The following is a 20,870-nucleotide window of genomic DNA, read 5'->3' on the forward strand; positions in this document are numbered from 1 at the left end:
TGGGTGCGAGTTAGGACACGGGGCAGTGAGCACAGGGGGTGATGGGTGAACGGGACTGGGTGTGAGTTAGGACACGGGGCAGTGAGCACAGGGGGTGATGGGTGAACGGGACTGGGTGCGAGTTAGGACACGGGGCAGTGAGCACAGGGGTTGATGGGTGAACGGGACTCGGTGCGAGTTAGGACACGGGGCAGTGAGCACAGGGGGTGATGGGTGAACGGGACTCGGTGTGAGTTAGGACACGGGGCAGTGGGCACAGGGGGTGATGGGTGAACGGGACTGGGTGTGAGTTAGGACACGGGGCAGCGAGCACAGGGGTGATGGGTGAACGGGACTGGGTGTGAGTTAGGACACGGGGCAGTGAGCACAGGGGGTGATGGGTGAATGGGACTCGGTGCGAGTTAGGACACGGGGCAGTGAGCACAGGGGGTGATGGGTGAACTGGACTGGGTGCGAGTTAGGACACGGGGCAGTGAGCACAGGGGGTGATGGGTGAACTGGACTGGGTGCGAGTTAGGACACGGGGCAGTGAGCACAGGGGTGATGGGTGAACTGGACTGGGTGCGAGTTAGGACACGGGGCAGTGAGCACAGGGGGTGATGGGTGAACGGGACTCGGTGTGAGTTAGGACACGGGGCAGTGAGCACAGGGGGTGATGGGTGAACAGGACTGGGTGCGAGTTAGGACACGGGGCAGTGGGCACAGGGGGTGATGGGTGAACGGGACTGGGTGTGAGTTAGGACACGGGGCAGTGAGCACAGTGGGTGATGGGTGAACGGGACTGGGTGTGAGTTAGGACACGGGGCAGTGAGCACAGGGGGTGATGGGTGAACGGGACTCGGTGCGAGTTAGGACACGGGGCAGTGAGCACAGGGGGTGATGGGTGAACGGGACTCGGTGTGAGTTAGGACACGGGGCAGTGGGCACAGGGGGTGATGGGTGAACGGGACTGGGTGTGAGTTAGGACACGGGGCAGCGAGCACAGGGGTGATGGGTGAACGGGACTGGGTGTGAGTTAGGACACGGGGCAGTGAGCACAGGGGGTGATGGGTGAATGGGACTCGGTGCGAGTTAGGACACGGGGCAGTGAGCACAGGGGGTGATGGGTGAACGGGACTCGGTGTGAGTTAGGACACGGGGCAGTGGGCACAGGGGGTGATGGGTGAACGGGGCTCGGTGTGAGTTAGGACACGGGGCAGTGGGCACAGGGGGTGATGGGTGAACGGGACTGGGTGTGAGTTAGGACACGGGGCAGCGAGCACAGGGGTGATGGGTGAACGGGACTGGGTGTGAGTTAGGACACGGGGCAGTGAGCACAGGGGGTGATGGGTGAACGGGACTCGGTGCGAGTTAGGACACGGGCAGCCGAGTTTTGGATGACCTCAAGTTTACGTAGGGTGGAATGTGGGAGGCCGGCCAGGAGTGCGTTGGAATAGTCGAGTCTCGAGGTAACAAAGGCATGGATGAGGGTTTCAGCAGCGGATGAGCTGAGGCAAGGGCGGAGACTAAACATTTTCGCTACAGGAAACTCTCTTTTAACTGGAACCTAAATATCCAGAAATCTCTCTTAACCGGCAAAATCCAGGAGTAGGTTCAGGTAAGTTTTACTGTATATTAGTGGCCGTGTAACCGGGGCTCCTGGATCTGTGGCCGTGTACGGGGCTCTCGTACCTTGGTAAGTATACCTCTCTGTAATCCGGACTTTTTGATCAACCGGCACCACGCCGGGCCTGTCGGTGCCGGATAAAAAAAAGAGTTTCCTGTAATTTGAAAATAATGTTCCATTCGAAGCCAAACCTCGGCTCCATCCGACGAATCCCAGACCGATTAGTCCCTCAATGATCTGTAGGTCAAGGCACTGAGCGACTCAACCCCACGCTCCAGGAAGGTGGCAGGTTCGGCGCCTGGTCCGTGCGCAGTGAGCTGACGGCAGCCGGGGCAGCGGTAAAGATGTTACAAATAACTGCAGGGCCCCCTGGGCTAGGGAGGGGGGGGGGAAAGAAAATCGACGGTCTGAGGGACAAGCGAGATGGGCAATAAATGTCAGCCTCGCCAGCAACGCCCACAGCCCCAGAATGAAATTTTTAAAATGCACCAAGCGTTTCCTGTGTAAAGAAGTTTCTCCTAACCCCTCTCCTCATTCAGTGACAGTTATAAATCAATGGCCCCTCGTCACTTACAAACTCTCCACCACAGGAAATAGTCTGTTTCTATTCACGCTGACAAAATTCATAATAAAAAAAAAACACGATGAAATCTCCTGTTAACACTTCTCTGCCCCAGTGAGAATAGTCCCACTTTCTCAAGTTTCTCCTCGCTATTTTTCCATTCCCAACATCATCCTGGTGAATCTACGATCTCCGCTCTCCATGGCTTTAATGTCCTTTCTATAATGGGGCCCAAAACTACACACAGTCTCTCACTGTGGCCGTGTCAGCCATGGCTCAGTGGGCAGCACTCTCGCCTCTGAGTCAGAAAGTTGTGGGTTCAAGTCCCACTCCAGAGACTTGAGCACAAAAATCTAGGCTGACACTTCTGTGCGGTACTGAGGGAGCGCCGCACTGTCGGAGGGGCAGTACTGAGGGAGTGCTGCACTGTCGGAGGGGCAGTACTGAGGGAGAGCCGCACTGTCGGAGGGGCAGTACTGAGGGAGCGCCGCACTGTCGGAGGGGCAGTACTGAGGGAGAGCCGCACTGTCGGAGGGGCAGTACTGAGGGAGTGCTGCACTGTCGGAGGGGCAGTACTGAGGGAGCACCGCACTGTCGGAGGGGCAGTACTGAGGGAGCGCCGCACTGTCGGAGGGGCAGTACTGAGGGAGTGCTGCACTGTCGGAGGGGCAGTACTGAGGGAGAGCCGCACTGTCGGAGGGGCAGTACTGAGGGAGTGCTGCACTGTCGGAGGGGCAGTACTGAGGGAGAGCCGCACTGTCGGAGGGGCAGTACTGAGGGAGTGCTGCACTGTCGGAGGGGCAGTACTGAGGGAGCACCGCACTGTCGGAGGGGCAGTACTGAGGGAGCGCCGCACTGTCGGAGGGGCAGTACTGAGGGAGCGCTGCTCTGTCGGGGGGGCAGTACTGAGGGAGCGCTGCACTGGCAGAGGGGCAGTGCTGAGGGAGCGCTGCACTGTCGGAGGGTCAGTACTGCGGGAGCGCCGAACTGTCGGAGGGGCAGTACTGAGGGAGCGCCGCAGTGTCGGTGGGGCAGTACTGAGGGAGCACTGCATTGTCGGAGGGGCAGTACTGAGGGAGCAATGCACTGTCGGAGGGGCAGTACTGAGGGAGCGCTACACTGACGGAGGTGCCGTCTTTCGAATGAGACGTTAAACCGAGGCCCCGTCTGCCCTCTCAGGTGGTCATAAAAGATCTCATGGCACTATTCTGAAGAAGAGCAGGGGAGTTCTCCCCGGTGTCGTGGCCAATATTTATCCCTCAATCAACATCACTAAAAACCAGATTATCTGGTCCTCATTACAATGCTGTTTGTGGGAGCTTGCTCTGCGCAAATTGGTGCCGCGTTTCCTATATTACAGCAGTGACTACACTTCAAAAATATTCATTGGCTGTAAAGCACTTTGGGACATCCTGAGGTTGTGAAAGGTGCTGTAGAAATGCGAGTCTTTCTTTTCTAATCAGTCTTGTATCAATTCATCATTTCTTCTTTTCTCTTACACGCCATGCTCCTACTTATGAAGCCCAAAATTCCACTGCTGTATTTTGTGGCTTTATCTACCTGCACTTACATTGTCAGGGCATATATTTGAATTCCTAAATCTCTGTTCATCCACACCCTTCCGCATCTTTCCAGTGAGTGTATACGCCCGTTCCATGTGTTTTTTTACTCCCAAAATGTATTGCCTCACACTTATCCTCATTAAACTGTATCTGCCACTTGTCTGCCCATCCCATTAACTTGTGTCATCATGAAGTATTTTCCAGTCCTTCTCAATGTTTGCAAACCATCAACTTTTGTGACGTCAGCAGATTTTGAGACTGTGATCCCTGTGCCCAGGTCCAAATCATCCACATATACAGAGAACAAAAGTGGACCTAGAACCGAGTTGCAGAAATAGTTCCCCTCCGAGTCACACACACCATCCCAACTTGGACAAATAGAAACATAGAAGATAGGAGCAGGAGTAGGCCATTCGGCCCCTCGAGCCTGCTCCGCCATTTAATGAGATCATGGCTGATCATCCAAATTCAGTACCCTGTCCCTGCTTTCTCCCCATATCCCTTGATCCCTTTAGCCTTAAGAAATATATCCAACTCCTTCTTGAATATATTTAATGAATTGGCCTCTACTGCCTTCTTTGGCAGAGAATTCCACAGGTTCACCACTCTCTGGGTGAAGAAATTCCTCCTCATCTCTGTCCTAAATAGCTTACCCCTTATCCTTAGACTGTGACCCCTGGTTCTGGACTCCCCAACCATCGGGAACATCCTTCCTGCATCTAATCTGTCTAGTCCTGACAGAATTTTATAAGTTTCAATGAGATCCCCTCTCATTCTTCTAAACTCCAGCAAGTACAAGCCCAATCGACCCAACCTCTCCTCATACGTCATTCCTGCCATCCCAGGTATCAACCTGGTGAATCTTCGCTGCACTCCCTCCATGGCAAGAACATCCTTCCTCAGATAGGGCGACCAAAACGGCACACAATACTCAAGGTGTGGTCTCACCAAGGCCCTGTACAACTGCAGCAAGACATCCTTGTTCCTGTACTCAAACCCTCTCGCTACGAAGGCCAACATACCATTTGCCTTCTTAACCGCCTGCTGCACCTGCATGCTTACCTTCAGCGACTGGTGCACAAGGACACCCAGGTCTCGTTGCACTTCCCCTTCTCCCAATCTATTGCCATTCAGATAATAATCTGCCTTCCTGTTTTTACCACCAAAGTGGATAACCTCGCATTTATCCACATTATATTGCCTCTACCATGCTTCCGCCCAATCACCCAACCTGTCCAGATCATACTGGATTTTCAGGGCATCCTCCTCACAGCACACTCTCCCACCCAGCTTTGTGTCATCTGCAAATTTTGAGATATTACATCCCATTCCCTCGTCTAGATCATTAATATATATTGTGAATAGCTGGGGTCCTAGGACCGATCCCTGCGGTACCCCACAAGTCACTGCCTGCCACTCGGAGAACGACCCGTTAATTCCGACTCTTTGCTTTCTGTCTGCCAACCAGTTCTCTATCCAAGTCAATACCTTGCCCCCAATCCCATGTGCTTTAACTTTGCACGCCAGTCTCTTATGCGGGACCTTATCGAAAGTTTTCTGAAAGTCCAAATACACCACATCCACTGGTTCTCCCTTATCTATTTTACCAGTTACATCCTCAAAAGATTCCAGTAGATTAGTCAAGCACGATTTACCTTTCGTAAATCCATGTTGACTTTGTCCGATCCTGTCACTGTTCTCCAAGTGCTCTGCTATTACATCCTTTATAATGGACTCTAGCATTTTCCCCACTACCGATGTCAGGCTCACCGGTCTATAATTCCCCATTTTTTCTCTACCACCTTTTTTGAATAGTGGGGTAACATTAGCGACCCTCCAATGCATGGGAACTGTTCCAGAGTCTAGCGAATTCTGGAAGATGACCAGTAATGCATCTACTATCTCTAGGGCCACTTCCTTAAGTACCCTCGGATGTAGATTATCAGGCCCTGGGGATTTATCGGCCTTTAATCCCGTCAATTTTCCCAACACCATTTCCCTACAAATACTGATTTCTTTCAGTTCGGCTGTTCCTTCATTGTCGACTGGGTCAAAATCCTGGAACTCCCTCCCTAACAGCGCTGTGGGAGCACCTCCACCACACGGACTGCAGTGGTTCAAGAAGGTGGCTCACCACCACCTTCTCAAGGGCAACTAGGGATGGGCAATAAATGCTGGCCTTGCCAGCGACGCCCACATCCCGAGAATGAGTTAAAAAATACAGTATATGAGCAAATAAAGGCATTGTTTATTTACATTAGTCCACCACGGTTAAAACATTTTCTTCTGGGAAAACCAGAAAACAGGAGAATGACATGGAATTCACAGCACAGAAACAGGCCCAACGGTCTACGCTGGTGTTTAGGCTCCACACGATCCTTTTCCCACTCTTATTAGCTGAACAACATTTTCTTTTGCTTGCAAATAATAAAATGGTCCCCCGTCAAACCCAGTAACTTTAAAATGGTCTTATCCGATTGATGCGCTATCAATTACTCATAAAAGACTGAGGGTTAAGAGAGTAACTAAAGGCTTTTATTAGCAAAGAACAGAGCATGCCTCTCGTGGTTGACTGGGTTCCAAGAAGGCAGGGGGCTGCAGGTCAATCACCTTTATACCTGGGCCTGTGTGGGTGGAGCCAGCCGAGACATGTTGAGGCATGCATAGGTACAACAGTGTGTAACAACAACAACAACAACAGTGGTTTACCACACCGAGTTAACCAACGAGTGCGCTACCCGGGAGCAACGTACCCGTCCCATCTCTCTTTTAAACAGCTTTGGTGACAAATAGTCAGCTGCTCGATCCAGATTAAATGCCCAGGCTAATTAAATTACCATCCTGATCATAAGTGGCTGCATTAGACACGAGCCTCTTTGTTAAGGAACACACGAGGGAGAAGGGGATAGAGGGATACTGGTGGGTAGAGGTAGAGTGGGAGGAGGATCGTGTGGACGACAGGACCCACTGGGCCTGTTTCTGTCCTGTGTGTAATCTTATGAAACATGACAGCTCTGGAATCACGACACCTACCATCATTTTCTTGTAGAGTCCATAGTGCAGAACCAAACTGTGCGTGAGAGACAGGCGGTGGGGTTTCATGGGATGCCCAGCACCTAAACAAAGATGAGGGTAGACAACAGTGAGTGCGATTCCGTCGCAGGGTGTCAAATGTAACACAGACACCATTAAAAAAGGGCAAAAAAATGTATCCTAGCCAGTGTACATGCATGGATTCTACACAGCATCAACCTGTACTCATACAGTGCTTGTCACAGAGCATCGGAAGGCATTTAACAAGTGGAGTGTGTTTGAAAGACTTACATTTCTACAGCATCTTCCGGCCACCGGACATCCCAAAGCGCTTTACAGCCAATGAAGTACTTTTTGAAGTGTGGTCACTGTTGTAATATGAGAAACACAGCAGCCAATTTGCGCACAGCAAGCTCCCACAAACAGCAATGTGATAATGACCAGTTTTTGGTGATGCTGAACGAGGGATAAATATTGGCCAGGACACTGGGGATAACTCCCCTGCTCTTCTTCGAAATAGTGCCGTGGGAACTTGTACGTCCACCTGAGAGAGCAGACTCGGTTTAACGTCTCATCCGAGCGACGGCACCTCTGACAGTGCAGCACTCCCTCAGTACTGCCCCTCCGACAGTGCAGTGGACCCTCAGTACTGCCCCTCCGACAGTGCAGCACTCCCTCAGTACTGCCCCTCCGACAGTGCAGTGGACCCTCAGTACTGCCCCTCCGACAGTGCAGTGGACCCTCAGTACTGCCCCTCTGACAGTGCGGCGCTCCCTCAGTACTGACCCTCCGACAGTGCGGCGCTCCCTCAGTACTGCCCCTCCGACAGTACAGCGCTCCCTCAGTGCTGCCCCTCCGACAGTGCAGCGCTCCCTCAGTACTGCCCCTCCGACAGTGCAGCGCTCCCTCAGTACTGCCCCTCCGACAGTGCGGCGCTCCCTCAGTACTGCCCCTCCGACAGTGCAGCGCTCCCTCAGTACTGCCCCTCCGACAGTGCGGCGCTCCCTCAGTACTGCCCCTCCGACAGTGCAGCACTCCCTCAGTACTGCCCCTCCGACAGTGCGGCGCTCCCTCAGTACTGCCCCTCCGACAGTGCAGTGCTCCCTCAGTACTGCCCCTCCGACAGTGCGGCTCTCCCTCAGTACTGCTCCTCCGACAGTGCAGTGCTCCCTCAGTACTGCCCCTCCGACAGTGCAGTGCACCCTCAGTACTGACCCTCCGACAGTGCCGCGCTCCCTCAGTACTGCCCCTCCGACAGTGCGGCACTCCCTCAGTATTGCCCCTCCGACAGTGCAGTGGACCCTGAGTACTGCCCCTCCGACAGTGCACTGGACCCTCAGTACTGCACTGGAGTGTCAGCCTCATTTTTTGTGTTCAAGTCTCTGGAGTGGGACTTGAGCCCACAACCTTCTGACTCAGAGGCGAGGACACTAGCCACTGAGCCACAGCTGGGGGGTGGATATAGGGAACAGCGAGTGAGAAAAATCTTCGTGAATTTTAAATAATCATACATTCTGATCTATAGTTTTCATGGATCCTATAAACCACTTGGCAAGAATCATCATCGAATGGGCTAGAAAGAGAACAGCTGGAGATACACAGCGAGCCAGTCAGCCTGTGAAAGGGAAACGTTGGGGTTACGTTTGAGTGTGTAGCCTCTGTCAGAGCATTAGTCTGTCTGCTGACCGGCTTGCTGTATGCTTCCAGTATTCGCACATTTCCTGTCGCGCCCATTTAAACTGCGCTGCTGTTCACGGCACAGAAATACACAATTAAGGAAAGAAAAACTGGCATTAATTCAGCACCTCGTGCCCTCAGGATGCCCCAAAGCAGCTCACAGCCATCATTCCTTGTTCTGAACGGCTGTCCTTGTGATCTGGGCATGCCAAGACGCCCACAGCAAGATCCCACAAACAGCAAGTGGGGCGAATCTGCTTTTGGTGGTGTTGGTTTGAGGGGTAGTTTTGGCCGAGGGTCTTGGTTCAGTTGTACAGGGCCTTGGTGAGACCACACCATGAGTATTGTGTGCAGTTTTGGTCGCCTTATCTGAGGAAGGATGTTCTTGCCATGGAGGGAGTGCAGCGAAGATTCACCAGGCTGATACCTGGGATGGCAGGAATGACGTATGAGGAGAGACTGGGTCGATTGGGCTTATACTCGCTGGAGTTTAGAAGAATGTGAGGGGATCTCATCGAAACTTATAAAATTCTAACAGGACTAGACAGACTAGATGCAGGAAGGATGTTCCCGATGGCCGGGGAGTCCAGAACCAGGGGTCACAGTCTAAGGATAAGGGGTAAGCCATTCAGGACAGAGATGAGGAGGAATTTCTTCACCCAGAGAGTGGTGAACCTGTGGAATTCTCCACCACAGAAGGCAGTTGAGGCCAATTCATTAAATCACAGAATCCCCACAATGCAGATAGAGGCCATTTCGGCCCATCGAGCCTGCACCGACACATATCCCACTCTATCCCCGTAACCCCACGTATTTAATCCCCTAACACTAAGGGTCAATTTATCATAGCCAAATCAACCTAACCCGCACATCTTTGGACTGTGGGAGGAAACCGGAGCACCCGGAGAAAACCCACGCAAACACAGGGAGAATGTGCAAACTCCACACAGACAGTCGCCCAAGGCCGGATTTGAACCCGGGTCCCTGGCGCTGTGAGGCAACAGTGCTAACCACTATGCCACCGTGCCCCCCTTGTTAAATATATTCAAGAAGGAGTTAGATATATTTCTTAAGGCTAAAAGGATCAAGGGATATGGGGAGAAAGCAGGGACAGGGTACTGAGTTTGGATGATCAGCCATGATCTCATTGAATGGCGGAGCAGGCTCGAGGGGCCGAATGGCTTACTCCTATCTTCTATGTTTCCCTCACATACCTCCAGGCCCTCAATCTCCCTTCACCTATCATCAAAAGTCAGAGGGTTGTGGGTTCAAGTCCCACTCCAGACACTTGAGCACAAAATCCAGGCTGATACTCCCAGTGCAGTGCTGAGGGAGTGCTGCACTGTCGGAGGTGCCGTCTTTCGGATCAGACGTTAAACCGAGGCCCCGTCTGCCCTCTCAGGCGGACGTGAAAGATCCTATGGTACGATTTTGAAGAAGAGCAGGGGAGTTCTGGCCAATACTTATCCCTCAATCAATTATCACTAAATCAGATGCTCTGGTCATTATCACATTGCTGTTTGTGGGAGCTTGCTGTGCACAAATTATCTGCCTTGTTTCCTACATTACAACAGTGACCACACTTCAAAAAGTGCTTCATAGGTTGTAAAGCACTTTGGGACGACCTGAGGTCCTGAAAGGAGCGAAAGAACCGTTAATTCATTCCTCCCTCCCTCCCATGCCCGGAAAAGAAACCCGTCCACTTTGGACACAAGAAAGATAGATCAGAGTATTTGGTAAATAGCAAGAAGCGAGGAGCCAAGCGATTTAGGGATCCAACCGAAATCACTAAAAGCCAGTGGACATGTACAAAAAATAATCTGCTCCCATACACCCCAATGTCCCCCCATCTACCCCAATGTCCCCCCATCTACCCCAATGTCCCATCTACCCCAATGTCCCCCCATCTACCCCAATGTCCCCCATCTATCCCAATGTCCCCCCATATACCCCAATGCTCCCCGATATACCCCAATGTCCCCCCATCTACCCCAATGCTCCCCCATACACCCGTGTCCCCCCATCTACCCCAATGTCCCCCCATCTACCCCAATGTCCCCCCATATACCCCAATGTCCCCCATCTATCCCAATGTCCCCCCATATACCCCAATGCTCCCCGATATACCCCAATGTCCCCCCATCTACCCCAATGCTCCCCCAATCTACCCCAATGCTCCCCCATACACCCGTGTCCCCCCATCTACCCCAATGTCCCCCCATCTACCCCAATGTCCCCCCATATACCCCAATGTCCCCCATCTATCCCAATGTCCCCCCATATACCCCAATGCTCCCCGATATACCCCAATGTCCCCCCATCTACCCCAATGCTCCCCCATATACCCGTGTCCCCCCATCTACCCCAGTGTCCCCCCATCTACCCCAGTGTCCCCCCATCTACCCGTGTCCCCCCATCTACCCGTGTCCCCCCATCTACCCCAGTGTCCCCCCATCTACCCGTGTCCCCCCATCTACCCCAATGCTCCCCCCATCTACCCCAATGCTCCCCCATCTACCCCAATGCTCCCCCCATCTACCCCAATGCTCCCATCTACCCCAATGCTCCCCCATCTACCCCAATGATCCCCCATCTACCCCAATGCTCCCCCATCTACCCCAATGCTCCCCCATATACCCGTGTCCCCCCATCTACCCCAATGCTCCCCCATCTACCCCAATGCTCCCCCATATACCCGTGTCCCCCCATCTACCCCAATGCTCCCCCATCTACCCCAATGCTCCATCTATCCCAATGTCCCCCCATCTACCCCAATGTCCCCCCATCTACCCCAATGATCCCCCATCTACCCCATGCTCCCCCATCTACCCCAATGTCCCCCCCATCTACCCCAATGTCCCCCCATCTACCCCAATGATGCCCCATCTACCCCATGCTCCCCCATATACCCCCATCTACCCCAATGATCCCCCATCTACCCCAATGCTCCCCCCATCTACCCCAATGATGTCCCATCTACCCCATGCTCCCCCATCTACCCCAATGTCCCCCCATACACCCCAATGATCCCCCATCTACCTCATGCTCCCCCATCCCCTCTATCCCCACCCACTCTGCTTACCCCAATCTCTATTTCTGCCCCCCTCACTCACCATAATGGAAGTTGCCCACATCAGGGTCATAGAAATAGGAGACTTTCCTGGCCATGGCGCGCGGCCCCGCTCCCGCTCCCGGCCCGCGCACTGCGTCACCGCGTCACCAGGCCCCGCGTCACCGCGCACACACACACCACCGCGCGCTGACGTCACCGGCCGGCGCGTCACAGCCCGCGGGGGGCGGGGTTACATGTGACGTTGGGTTTCCCTGGTTACGACGCAGCGTCGCCCCTGGCGAGCGAGTGGCGGCTGTCACTCAGCAGGAGCCGGGGCCAGGGGGGCAGAGGGCAGGGGTCAGAATAAGGCTTAGGACTAGGGGGGCAGGGGGCAGAGGTCAGAACAAGGCTTAGGACCAGGGGGGCAGAGGTCAGAATAAGGCTTAGGACCAGGGGGGCAGGGGTCAGAGGTCAGAATAAGGCTTAGGACTAGGGGGGCAGGGGGCAGAGGTCAGAATAAGGCTTAGGACCAGCAGTCGCTGAAGGTAAGCATGCAGGTGCAGCAGGCGGTTAAGAAGGCAAATGGTATGTTGGCCTTCGTAGCAAGACTGTTCGAGTACAAGAACAAGGATGTCTTGCTGCAGTTGTACAGGGCCTTGGTGAGACCGCACCTTGAGTATTGTGTGCAGTTTTGGTCGCCTTACCTGAGGAAGGACGTTCTTGCCATGGAAGGAGTGCAGCGAAGATTCACCAGGCTGATACCTGGGATGGCAGGAATGACGTATGAGGAGAGATTGTGTCGATTGGGCTTATACTCACTGGAGTTTAAAAGATTGAGAGGGGATCTCATCGAAACCTATAAAATTCTGTCAGACCTGGACAGACTAGATGCAGGAAGGATGTTTCTGATGGCCAGGGAGTCCAGAACCAGGGGTCATAGTCTAAGGATAAGGGGTAAGCCATTTAGGACTGAAATGAGGAGGAATTTCTTCACCCAGAGCGTGGTGAACCTGTGGAATTCTCTGCCACAGAGGGCAGTGGAGGCCAGTTCATTAAATATATTCAAGAAAGAGTTGGATATATTTCTTAAGGCTAAAGGGATCAAGGGATATGGGGAGAAGGCAGGAACCGGGTACTGAATTTGGATGATCAGCCATGATCTCATTGAATGGCGGAGCAGGCTCGAAGGGCCGAATGGCCTACTCCTGCTCCTATCTTCTATGTTTCTATGTTTCTAGCTCAGACCGTGGTTGGGTGTTGGCTTGTTCCCCGCCTGTGCGCTCCTGCTCCCTCCTGTTGTGAGCCACCTTGGCCTGCAAGAGAAAGGAAAGTGTGTGAGTGAGTGTGGAGCAATGTGTTTGGGTGATGTGCCTGTCATAATTGAATAGCTGTCATTGTGTGCATGGTGTGAGATGTGGGTGTGAGTTTGGTAGGTAGAGATTGTTGGTGGCCGAGTGCTGGGGGTGTGGTGCTTTGGCCAGTGTGTGCAGACTGAGGTTCAGATGGTGGTATGTAGCATTTGTTGAAGCATTGACTCACCCTGATCACCCAAGCGAGGTCGGTAAATTTCTTCCTGCACTGTGTGTGGGTACTGGGGACCACAGCGCTTCCCGAGATGTGCTGCATAGTACCTCCCTCCACATGGTGTGGCAGACTTGTGGCAAGGGCCTCCTGCCACTTGCCGGTAGAGCACCGCCCTCCAACTCTCCACAGTGAAAACCAACGACTCCAATGCTTCATCAGAGAATCTGCTTCTGCTTGCACTTGCTGAGGCAGCTGCACAGCCAGCAATGCTGAGAAGGAGGTGCTGCAGCATCAGTGAACCTCCCCTTTATGTAGTGATAAAAGCCTGTGGCAATCATGACTTGTAATTAGACTGCACCTGATATTGGTCCACCCTTTAAGTCTAACGTCAATGAACTAGGGTTTTAAGACTTGATTTAGGACTCCAATCATTTTATTGAGCAGTGAGTACGAATTTTGTGTGGAGTCTAAAGCATTTACGCCTGGCATTAATTCTCCAACTTTTCTACTGACACCGCCCATTCCTTGGCTATAATGAATTTCTAGCCCCAAGAGTGAATCCTAATCCTATAGTGTTGTTGCAAAATAGGGTAATTGGCTGCTCACTATAAGACACAGCCCCAGCTCACAAAGGGCTGTAGATTTCTCCAGCTGGGGAGTCTGGCACATCCGTTGGCTAAAAAGCCTAGACCATAGCATAAGAACATAAGAAATAGGAGCAGGAGTAGGCCAATCGGCCCCTCGAGCCTGCTCCGCCATTCAATAAGATCATGGCTGATCTGATCCTAACCGCCAATCCACTATCACAGAACCATCTCCTGAAACTAACAGAATTAGACACACGAAATAGGAGCAGGATCAGGCTACACGGCCCCTGGGCCTGCTCCGCTACCCACAGGGCCATGACCGATCCGAACCTAGACTCATGTCCAAATTCCTGCCCACTCCCCGTAACCCTTAATTCCCTTTACTTCTAGGAAACTGTCTATTTCTGTTTTAAATTTATGTAATGATGTAGCTTCTACAGCTTTTTGGGGCAGCATATTCCATGGACCTACCACACTCTGAGTGAAGTAGTTCCTCCTCATCTCAGTTTTGAAAGAGCAGCCCCTTATTCTAAGACTATGCCCCCTAGTTCTAGTTTCACCCATCATCGGGAACATCCTCCCCGCATCCACCCGATCCAACCCCTTCACAATCTTATATGTTTCAATAAGATCGCCTCTCATTCTTCTGAACTCCAATGAGTAGAGTCCCAATCTACTCAACCTCTCCTCATATGTCCATCCCCTCATCCCCGGGATTAACCGAGTGAACCTTCTTTGTACTGACTCGAGAGCAAGTATGTCCTTTCTTAAGTATGGACACCAAAACACACCCTTCTATTTAGGTTCCCATTTGTGACTTTGGTAATGCATTTTTGAAAGGTGTTTTCTTGGTTGGTTATTCCAAGAATGTTATAGAATGATACAGCACAGAAGGAGGCTATTTTGCCCACCGTGCCTGTGCCAGCCCTGTGAAAGAGCTCTCCAATTAGTTCCCCACACTCCCGATCTTTCTCCACAACCCATGCAAATTTTTTTTTTTTTTAATTTTGAAACCAAAAAATTTCAGTTGCTACATGATGTCACGGTGATGTCACTTGTTGCTATGGTCACTGATAACAACAAAGGTATTTCAACCAAGGCTCCCATTGGCCAAGCCTTGATTGCCTTATATGTTGCTGAAGTGATGTCCAAATATAATAGCCATTGTTATGCGTTTGACATTGCTGATTGTGATGTTGTTGTACCTAGGGGTACATATAAAAGCAGCAGGTTTGCAATTATCCCCACTACCGAGGCTGGATGATGTGGTTGGATTTCCTCCCTCCCTCTCTATATATAGATATGTAATCTTTTGATCTTTACTGATTCCATTGTTTCATCGGTCTAACTTGTTGATTGTTTCTTTAGGCCTCCAAAGAAAAGATGTCAAGAACCTGGGATGTCATTGGGTCTACCTGGAGACGGACGAAGGATGAGACAGGCAAGCAGCAGATACAAAGCTATGTGTTACTTTAATGTTTAATTATGTCCTTAGTTTGTCTTGTTTGCAAATAGTATATTGTTTAAAAAAAACAAATGTAGTTATAGATCTGATAACATTTACAAATGTTTTATTAGTTTATATTGTGACTATACATTGTAACACAGAATATTGTCACACGGTATATATTGTCACACTATATATTGTCACATTATATATTGTCAGAGTAAACATTGTCAGAGTGAACATTGTCAGGGTGAACATTCTGAGAGTGAACATTGTCAGGGTGTAAATTGTCAGTCCACAGTGTACCCGAATGCACTGTGTCGATTTTATCTTCTCATTTGCACAATGCACATCCAATCATAGAATCATAGAATAGTACAGCAGAGAAGAATGACATTTTCTGATCATGTCTGCTGTTGTTAGTCCCAGACCCCCGCCCTTTCCCTATATCCCTGCAATATTTTCTCCTGCAAGCATTTATGCGATTCCCTTTTGAAGGCTACTATTGCCGATGTATCCAGCACCCTCTCAGGCAGTTCATTCCAAATCCTAAACATCCATTGCATAAAAATTTATTTCCTCCTGTCGGCTCTGGTCCTTTTCCAAACAACTTAAATCTGTGCTCTCTCGTTATCAACCCTTCAGCCATTGGAAACAGTTTCTGTATCTAAACCGTTAAAACACTTCTATCATATCTCCTTAACCTTCCCTGCTCCAAGGAGAACAACCCCGCCTTCTCCAGTCTATCCACGTAACTGTAATCCCTCATCCCTGGGATCTTTCTCGTAAATCTCTTCACCTCTCCAAAGCCTTCATGTGCTTCCTAAAGTGTGGTGCCTAGAACTGAACACAATACTCCAGCAGGGTGGAACTAATGTTTTATATAGGTTTGTATTTTACATAGATACATAGAGGATAGGAGCAGGAGTCGGCCATTCGGCCCCTCGAGCCTGCTCCGCCATTCAATGAGATCATGGCTGATCCAATCTTGTCCTCAACTCCACTTTCCCGCTCTCTCCCCATAACCCTCGACTCCCCTGTAGTTCAAATATCTGTCAATCTCCGCCTTAAATATATTCAGTGACTCCGCCTCCACCGCTCTCTGGGGAAGAGAATTCCACAGATTCACGACCCTCTGAGAGAAGAAATTCCTCTTCATCTCAGTCTTAAATGGGCGACCCCTTATTCTGAAACTATGCCCCCTAGTTCTAGATTCCCCCACGAGGGGAAACATCCTCTCAGCATCCGCCCTGTCAATCCCCCTCAGAATCTTATATGTTTCAATAAGATCCCCTCTCATTCTTCTAAACTCTAATGAGTATCGGCCCAACCTGCTCAACCTTTCGTCATACGTCAACCCCTTCATCCCAGGAATCAACCTCGTGAACCTTCACTGAACTGCCTCCAATGCAAGTATATCCTTTGTTAAATATGGAGACCAAAACTGTACGTAGTACTCCGGGTGTGGTCTCACCAGCACCACGTAAAGTTGCATCAAAACTTCCCTACTTTTATACTCCATACCCCTTCCAATAAAGGCCAACATTCCATGAGCCTTCCTAATTACTTGCTGTACCTGCATGCTAACTTTTTGTGTTTCATGTACTAGGACCCCCAGATCCCTTTGTACCGCAGCATTTTGTAGTCTCTCTCCATTTAAATAGTAATTTGCTTTTTCATTCTTCCTTCCAAAGTGGATAACCTCACACTTTCCCACATTATACTCCATCGGCCAAATTTTTTCCCACTTACTTAACCTATCTATATCCCTTTGCAGACTCTGTGTCCTCCTCACAACTTGCTAACCCACCTATCTTTGTAGGGATATAACAGGTAGAGAATAAACTAGTTTGGGAGTAAACTAGGAGACTAGAAGTTTCTACAAGCACCGTAGAACATGGATATTATGTCCTCCTTTGATACCAGGTAAGGCCTCACAGCGTCGGCGGGAATCTCGAGCGGCAGAGCGGGGCTATAAAAGGCTCCAGATACCAGGTAAGGCCTCACAGCGTCGGCGGGAAACTCGAGCGGCAGAGCGGGGCTATAAAAGCCCCAGAGACCAGGTAGGTTTACCAGTCTCCAGTCTGGGAACTCGGAGGGAAGGAGAGAGGTAAAAAGTAATCCAAGTGTGACGTCACCAGAAAGTGGGTAAGTGATTGGTTGGTAAGTATTTCTCCCTTTTTAAGCTTAAATCTCTTTGGTTTATAGTTTCTAAGGTGTGATATTCACCATCTAGAATTGGGGCAGAGGGTATTTAAGAATATTATTAATAAATTTAATTAATTACATAGAATGGGAGATCAGGTGATGTGTTGCTGCTGCAATATGTGGGAGCTGGTGGACACCATTGGTGCTCACGGTGATCACATTTGCAGTAATTGTTGGCTGCTCGAGGAATTCCGGCTCCGTGTTGAAGAGCTGGAGTCCGAGCTTCAGACACTGAGACACATCAGGGAGGGGGAGAGTTACCTGGACTCTGTGTATCACGAGGTATTCACACCAATTAGATTAATTAATTCAGATGTAGTCCGTGGCCAGGGTCAGGATGGTGTGACTAGAAGTGAGGCAGGTACGGGGATCCAGGAGGTAGTGTTGGCGGAGCCGCAGCCCTTGCACTTGTCCAACAGGTTCGAGGCTCTTACTCCCTGTGAGGATGGGAACAGGGACTGCGGGGAGGATGAGCAACCTGGCCACAGCACCGTGGAGCGGGGGGCCATTCAAGTGGGGGGAGTTAAAAGAAATGTTGTAGTGGTAGGGGATAGTATCGTTAGGGGGATAGATAGAGTTCTTTGCAGCCGAGAGCGAGAGTCCCGAAGGCTGTGTTGCCTGCCCGGTGCCAGGGTTAAGGACATCTCCTCTGGACTGGAGAGAAACTTGGAATGGGAGGGGGAGGATCAATTTGTCGTGGTCCATGTTGGTACCAACGACATAGATAGGACAAGGAAGGAGGTTCTGCTGAGGGAGTTTGAGCAGCTAGGGGCCAAATTAAAAAGCAGAACCACAAGGGTAATAATCTCTGGATTATTACCTGAGCCACGAGCAAATTTGGCTAGGACAAATAAAATTAGAGAGTTAAATGCGTGGCTCAAAGACTGGTGTGGGAGAAATGGGTTTTGCTTCCTGGGACACTGGCACCAGTACTGGGGCAGGAGGGAGCTGTTCCGTTGGGACGGGCTTCACTTGGCCAGTGCTGGGACTAGAGTCCTGGCGGATCATATAACTAGGGCTGTAGAGAGGGCTTTAAACTAACTAGTGGGGGGGAGGTTCCTAGAGAGCAAATAATAAAAATGACAACAGAGAAGGTCATAGACTTAGGTAGCAGTGGGGAAATTAAAAACCAGAGTGTGTCAGGAAGGGGCAGAAGGTATGGAGTAAAAGGTAAAGTAATAAAAAGGGCAAAAGCAGGAACTAAGTGTCACAAAACATATTTGAAAGTTCTCTATCTGAATGCACGTAGTATTCGTAACAAAATAGACGAGTTAATGGCACAAATAACTACATATGGGTATGATCTTGTGGCCATTACAGAAACATGGCTGCAGGGTGACAATGCCTGGGAATTAAACATACCAGGTTATTTAATGATCAGGAAGGACAGGCAGGAAGGAAGGGGAGGTGGGGTGGCTATGTTAATAAAGGAAGGAATCACTGTAATACAGAGAAATGATATTGGGTCAAAAGATCAGGATAATGAAACAGTTTGGGTGGAGGTAAGGAATAATAAGGGGAAAAAAACACTAGTGGGCGTAGTCTATAGGCCTCCGAACAGTGGCAACTCTGTTGGACGGAGTATCAATCAGGAAATAGTTGAGGCTTGTAATAAGGGAACATCAATAATTATGGGGGATTTTAACTATCATATTAATTGGATGCATTAGGGATGGGTTTCTTGAGCAGTATGTAACTGAACCGACCAGGGGGCAAGCAACCTTAGATCTGGTCCTGTGTAACGAGACAGGATTAATTAAAAATGTCCTAGTAAAGGATCCCCTTGGAATGAGTGACCATAACATGGTTGAATTCCATATTCAATTAGAGGGTGAAAAGGTTGGATCTCAAACAAGCGTGCTAAGCTTGAATAAAGGAGACTATGAAGGTATGAGAGCGGATTTGAGTAGAGTGGATTGGGAAAATAGATTAAAGGGTAAGACGATACATGATCAGTGGTGTACATTTAAGGAGTTATTTTACAACTTCAAAAAAATATATATTCCACTGAGAAGAAAAGGGTGTAAAAGAAAAGACAGCCATCCGTGGCTAAGTAAAGAAATTAAGGATAGTATTTGACTAAAAACAAGGGCATATAAGGTAGCCAAATCTAGTGGGAGGATAGAGGATTGGGAAAACTTTAAAAGACAGCAAAAAATAACAAAAAGATTGATTAAGAAAGGGAAGATAGATTATGAAAGTAAATTAGCAAAAAATATAAAAACAGATAGTAAGAGTTTTTATAGTTATATAAAAAGAAAAAGGGTGGCTTAAGTAAATGTTGGTCCCTTAGAGGATGAGACCGGGAAATTAATGGTGGGAAATATGGAGATGGCAAAAACACTGAATGAATATTTTATATCAGTCTTTACAGTAGAAGACACTAAGAATATCCCAACACTGGACAAACAGGGGGCTAAAGGGGGGGAGGAGCTAAACACGATCAAAATCACTAAGGAGGTGGTACTCGGTAAAATAATGGGACTCAAGGCGAATAAATCACCTGGACCTGATGGCTTACATCCTAGGGTCTTGCGGGAAGTGGCGGTAGGGATTGTGGATGCATTGGTAATAATTTTCCAAAACTCCCTGGACTCGGCAAAGGTCCCGGCAGACTGGAAAACTGCTAATGTAACACCCTTATTTAAAAAGGGCAGTAGACAGAAGGCTGGAAACTATAGACCGGTTAGCCTAACATCTGTGGTAGGTAACATTTTGGAGTCCATTATTAAGGAGACAGTAACAGGACATTTGGATAATCATAATTTAATAGGACAAAGTCAGCATGGTTTTATGAAGGGGAAGTCATGTTTGACAAATTTGCTGGAGTTCTTTGAGGAAGTAACATATAGGGTGAATAAAGGGGAACCAGTGGACGTAGTGTATTTAGACTTCCAAAAGGCATTTGACAAGGTGCCACACAAAAGATTATTGCTTAAGATAAAAAATCACGGGATTGGGGGTAATATTCTGGCATGGATAGAGGATTGGCTAACTAACAGAAGGCAGAGAGTTGGGATAAATGGTTAATTCTCAGACTGGCAATCAGTAACTAGTGGTGTTCCGCAGGTGTCAGTGCTGGGTCCCCAACTCTTTACAATCTATATTAACGATTTGGAGGAGGGGACCGAGTGTAACATATCAAAGTTTGCAGATGATACTAAGATGGGAGGGAAAGTAGTGAGTGAGGAGGACATAAAAAACCTGCAAGGGGACATAGACAGGCTAAGCAAGTGGGCAGAGATTTGGCAGATGGAATACAATACTGGAAAGTGTGAGGTTATGCACTTTGGCAGGAAAAATCGTAGAGCAAGTTATTATCTTAATGGCAAGAAACTGGAAAGTACTGAAGTACAAAGGGATCTGGGGGTCCTGGTGCACGAAACTCAAAAGGTTAGTATGCAGGTGCAGCAAGTGATTAAGAAGGCCAATGGAATGTTGGCTTTCATTGCTAGGGGGATAGAATATAAAAATAGGGAGGTATTGCTTCAGTTGTACAAGGTATTGGTGAGACCGCACCTGGAATACTGCGTACAGCTTTGGTGTCCATACTTAAGAAAGGACATGCTTGCTCTTGAGTCAGTACAAAGAAGGTTCACTCAGTTAATCCCG

The 20,870-nt window shown here is 49.6% G+C and overlaps 1 protein-coding gene and 1 long non-coding RNA gene across 9 annotated transcripts in view; one reads left to right on the forward strand and one right to left on the reverse strand.

The window, feature by feature from the left end:
• Positions 1 to 11,673, reverse strand: part of hdac3 (histone deacetylase 3) — a 71,469-nt gene extending 59,796 nt beyond the window's left edge. For both annotated transcript variants that reach the window (XM_085996059.1, XM_085996058.1), the window contains exons 1-2: positions 11,554 to 11,673; positions 6,764 to 6,846 (exon numbers count right to left, since the gene is read on the reverse strand). In XM_085996059.1, the coding sequence (XP_085852185.1) occupies positions 6,764 to 6,846; positions 11,554 to 11,608 (138 nt within the window). In that variant the 5' untranslated portion in view covers positions 11,609 to 11,673. The remainder of the gene's footprint in view (positions 1 to 6,763; positions 6,847 to 11,553) is intronic.
• Positions 1 to 20,870, forward strand: part of LOC147114391 (uncharacterized) — an 80,288-nt gene that overhangs the window by 57,298 nt on the left and 2,120 nt on the right. Inside the window, exons 1-2 of one of the 7 annotated variants that reach the window (XR_015079413.1) lie at positions 11,963 to 12,037; positions 14,972 to 15,044. This is a non-coding gene — a long non-coding RNA (uncharacterized LOC147114391). The other 6 variants (XR_015079412.1, XR_015079415.1, XR_015079417.1 and 3 more) reach the window with 6 other exon arrangements.

This window comes from Somniosus microcephalus, chromosome 8 (genome assembly GCF_052327205.1).
Source record: "Somniosus microcephalus isolate GS21.2 chromosome 8, FLI_Smic_1.0, whole genome shotgun sequence".
Classification (NCBI taxonomy): Eukaryota; Metazoa; Chordata; class Chondrichthyes; order Squaliformes; family Somniosidae; genus Somniosus; species Somniosus microcephalus.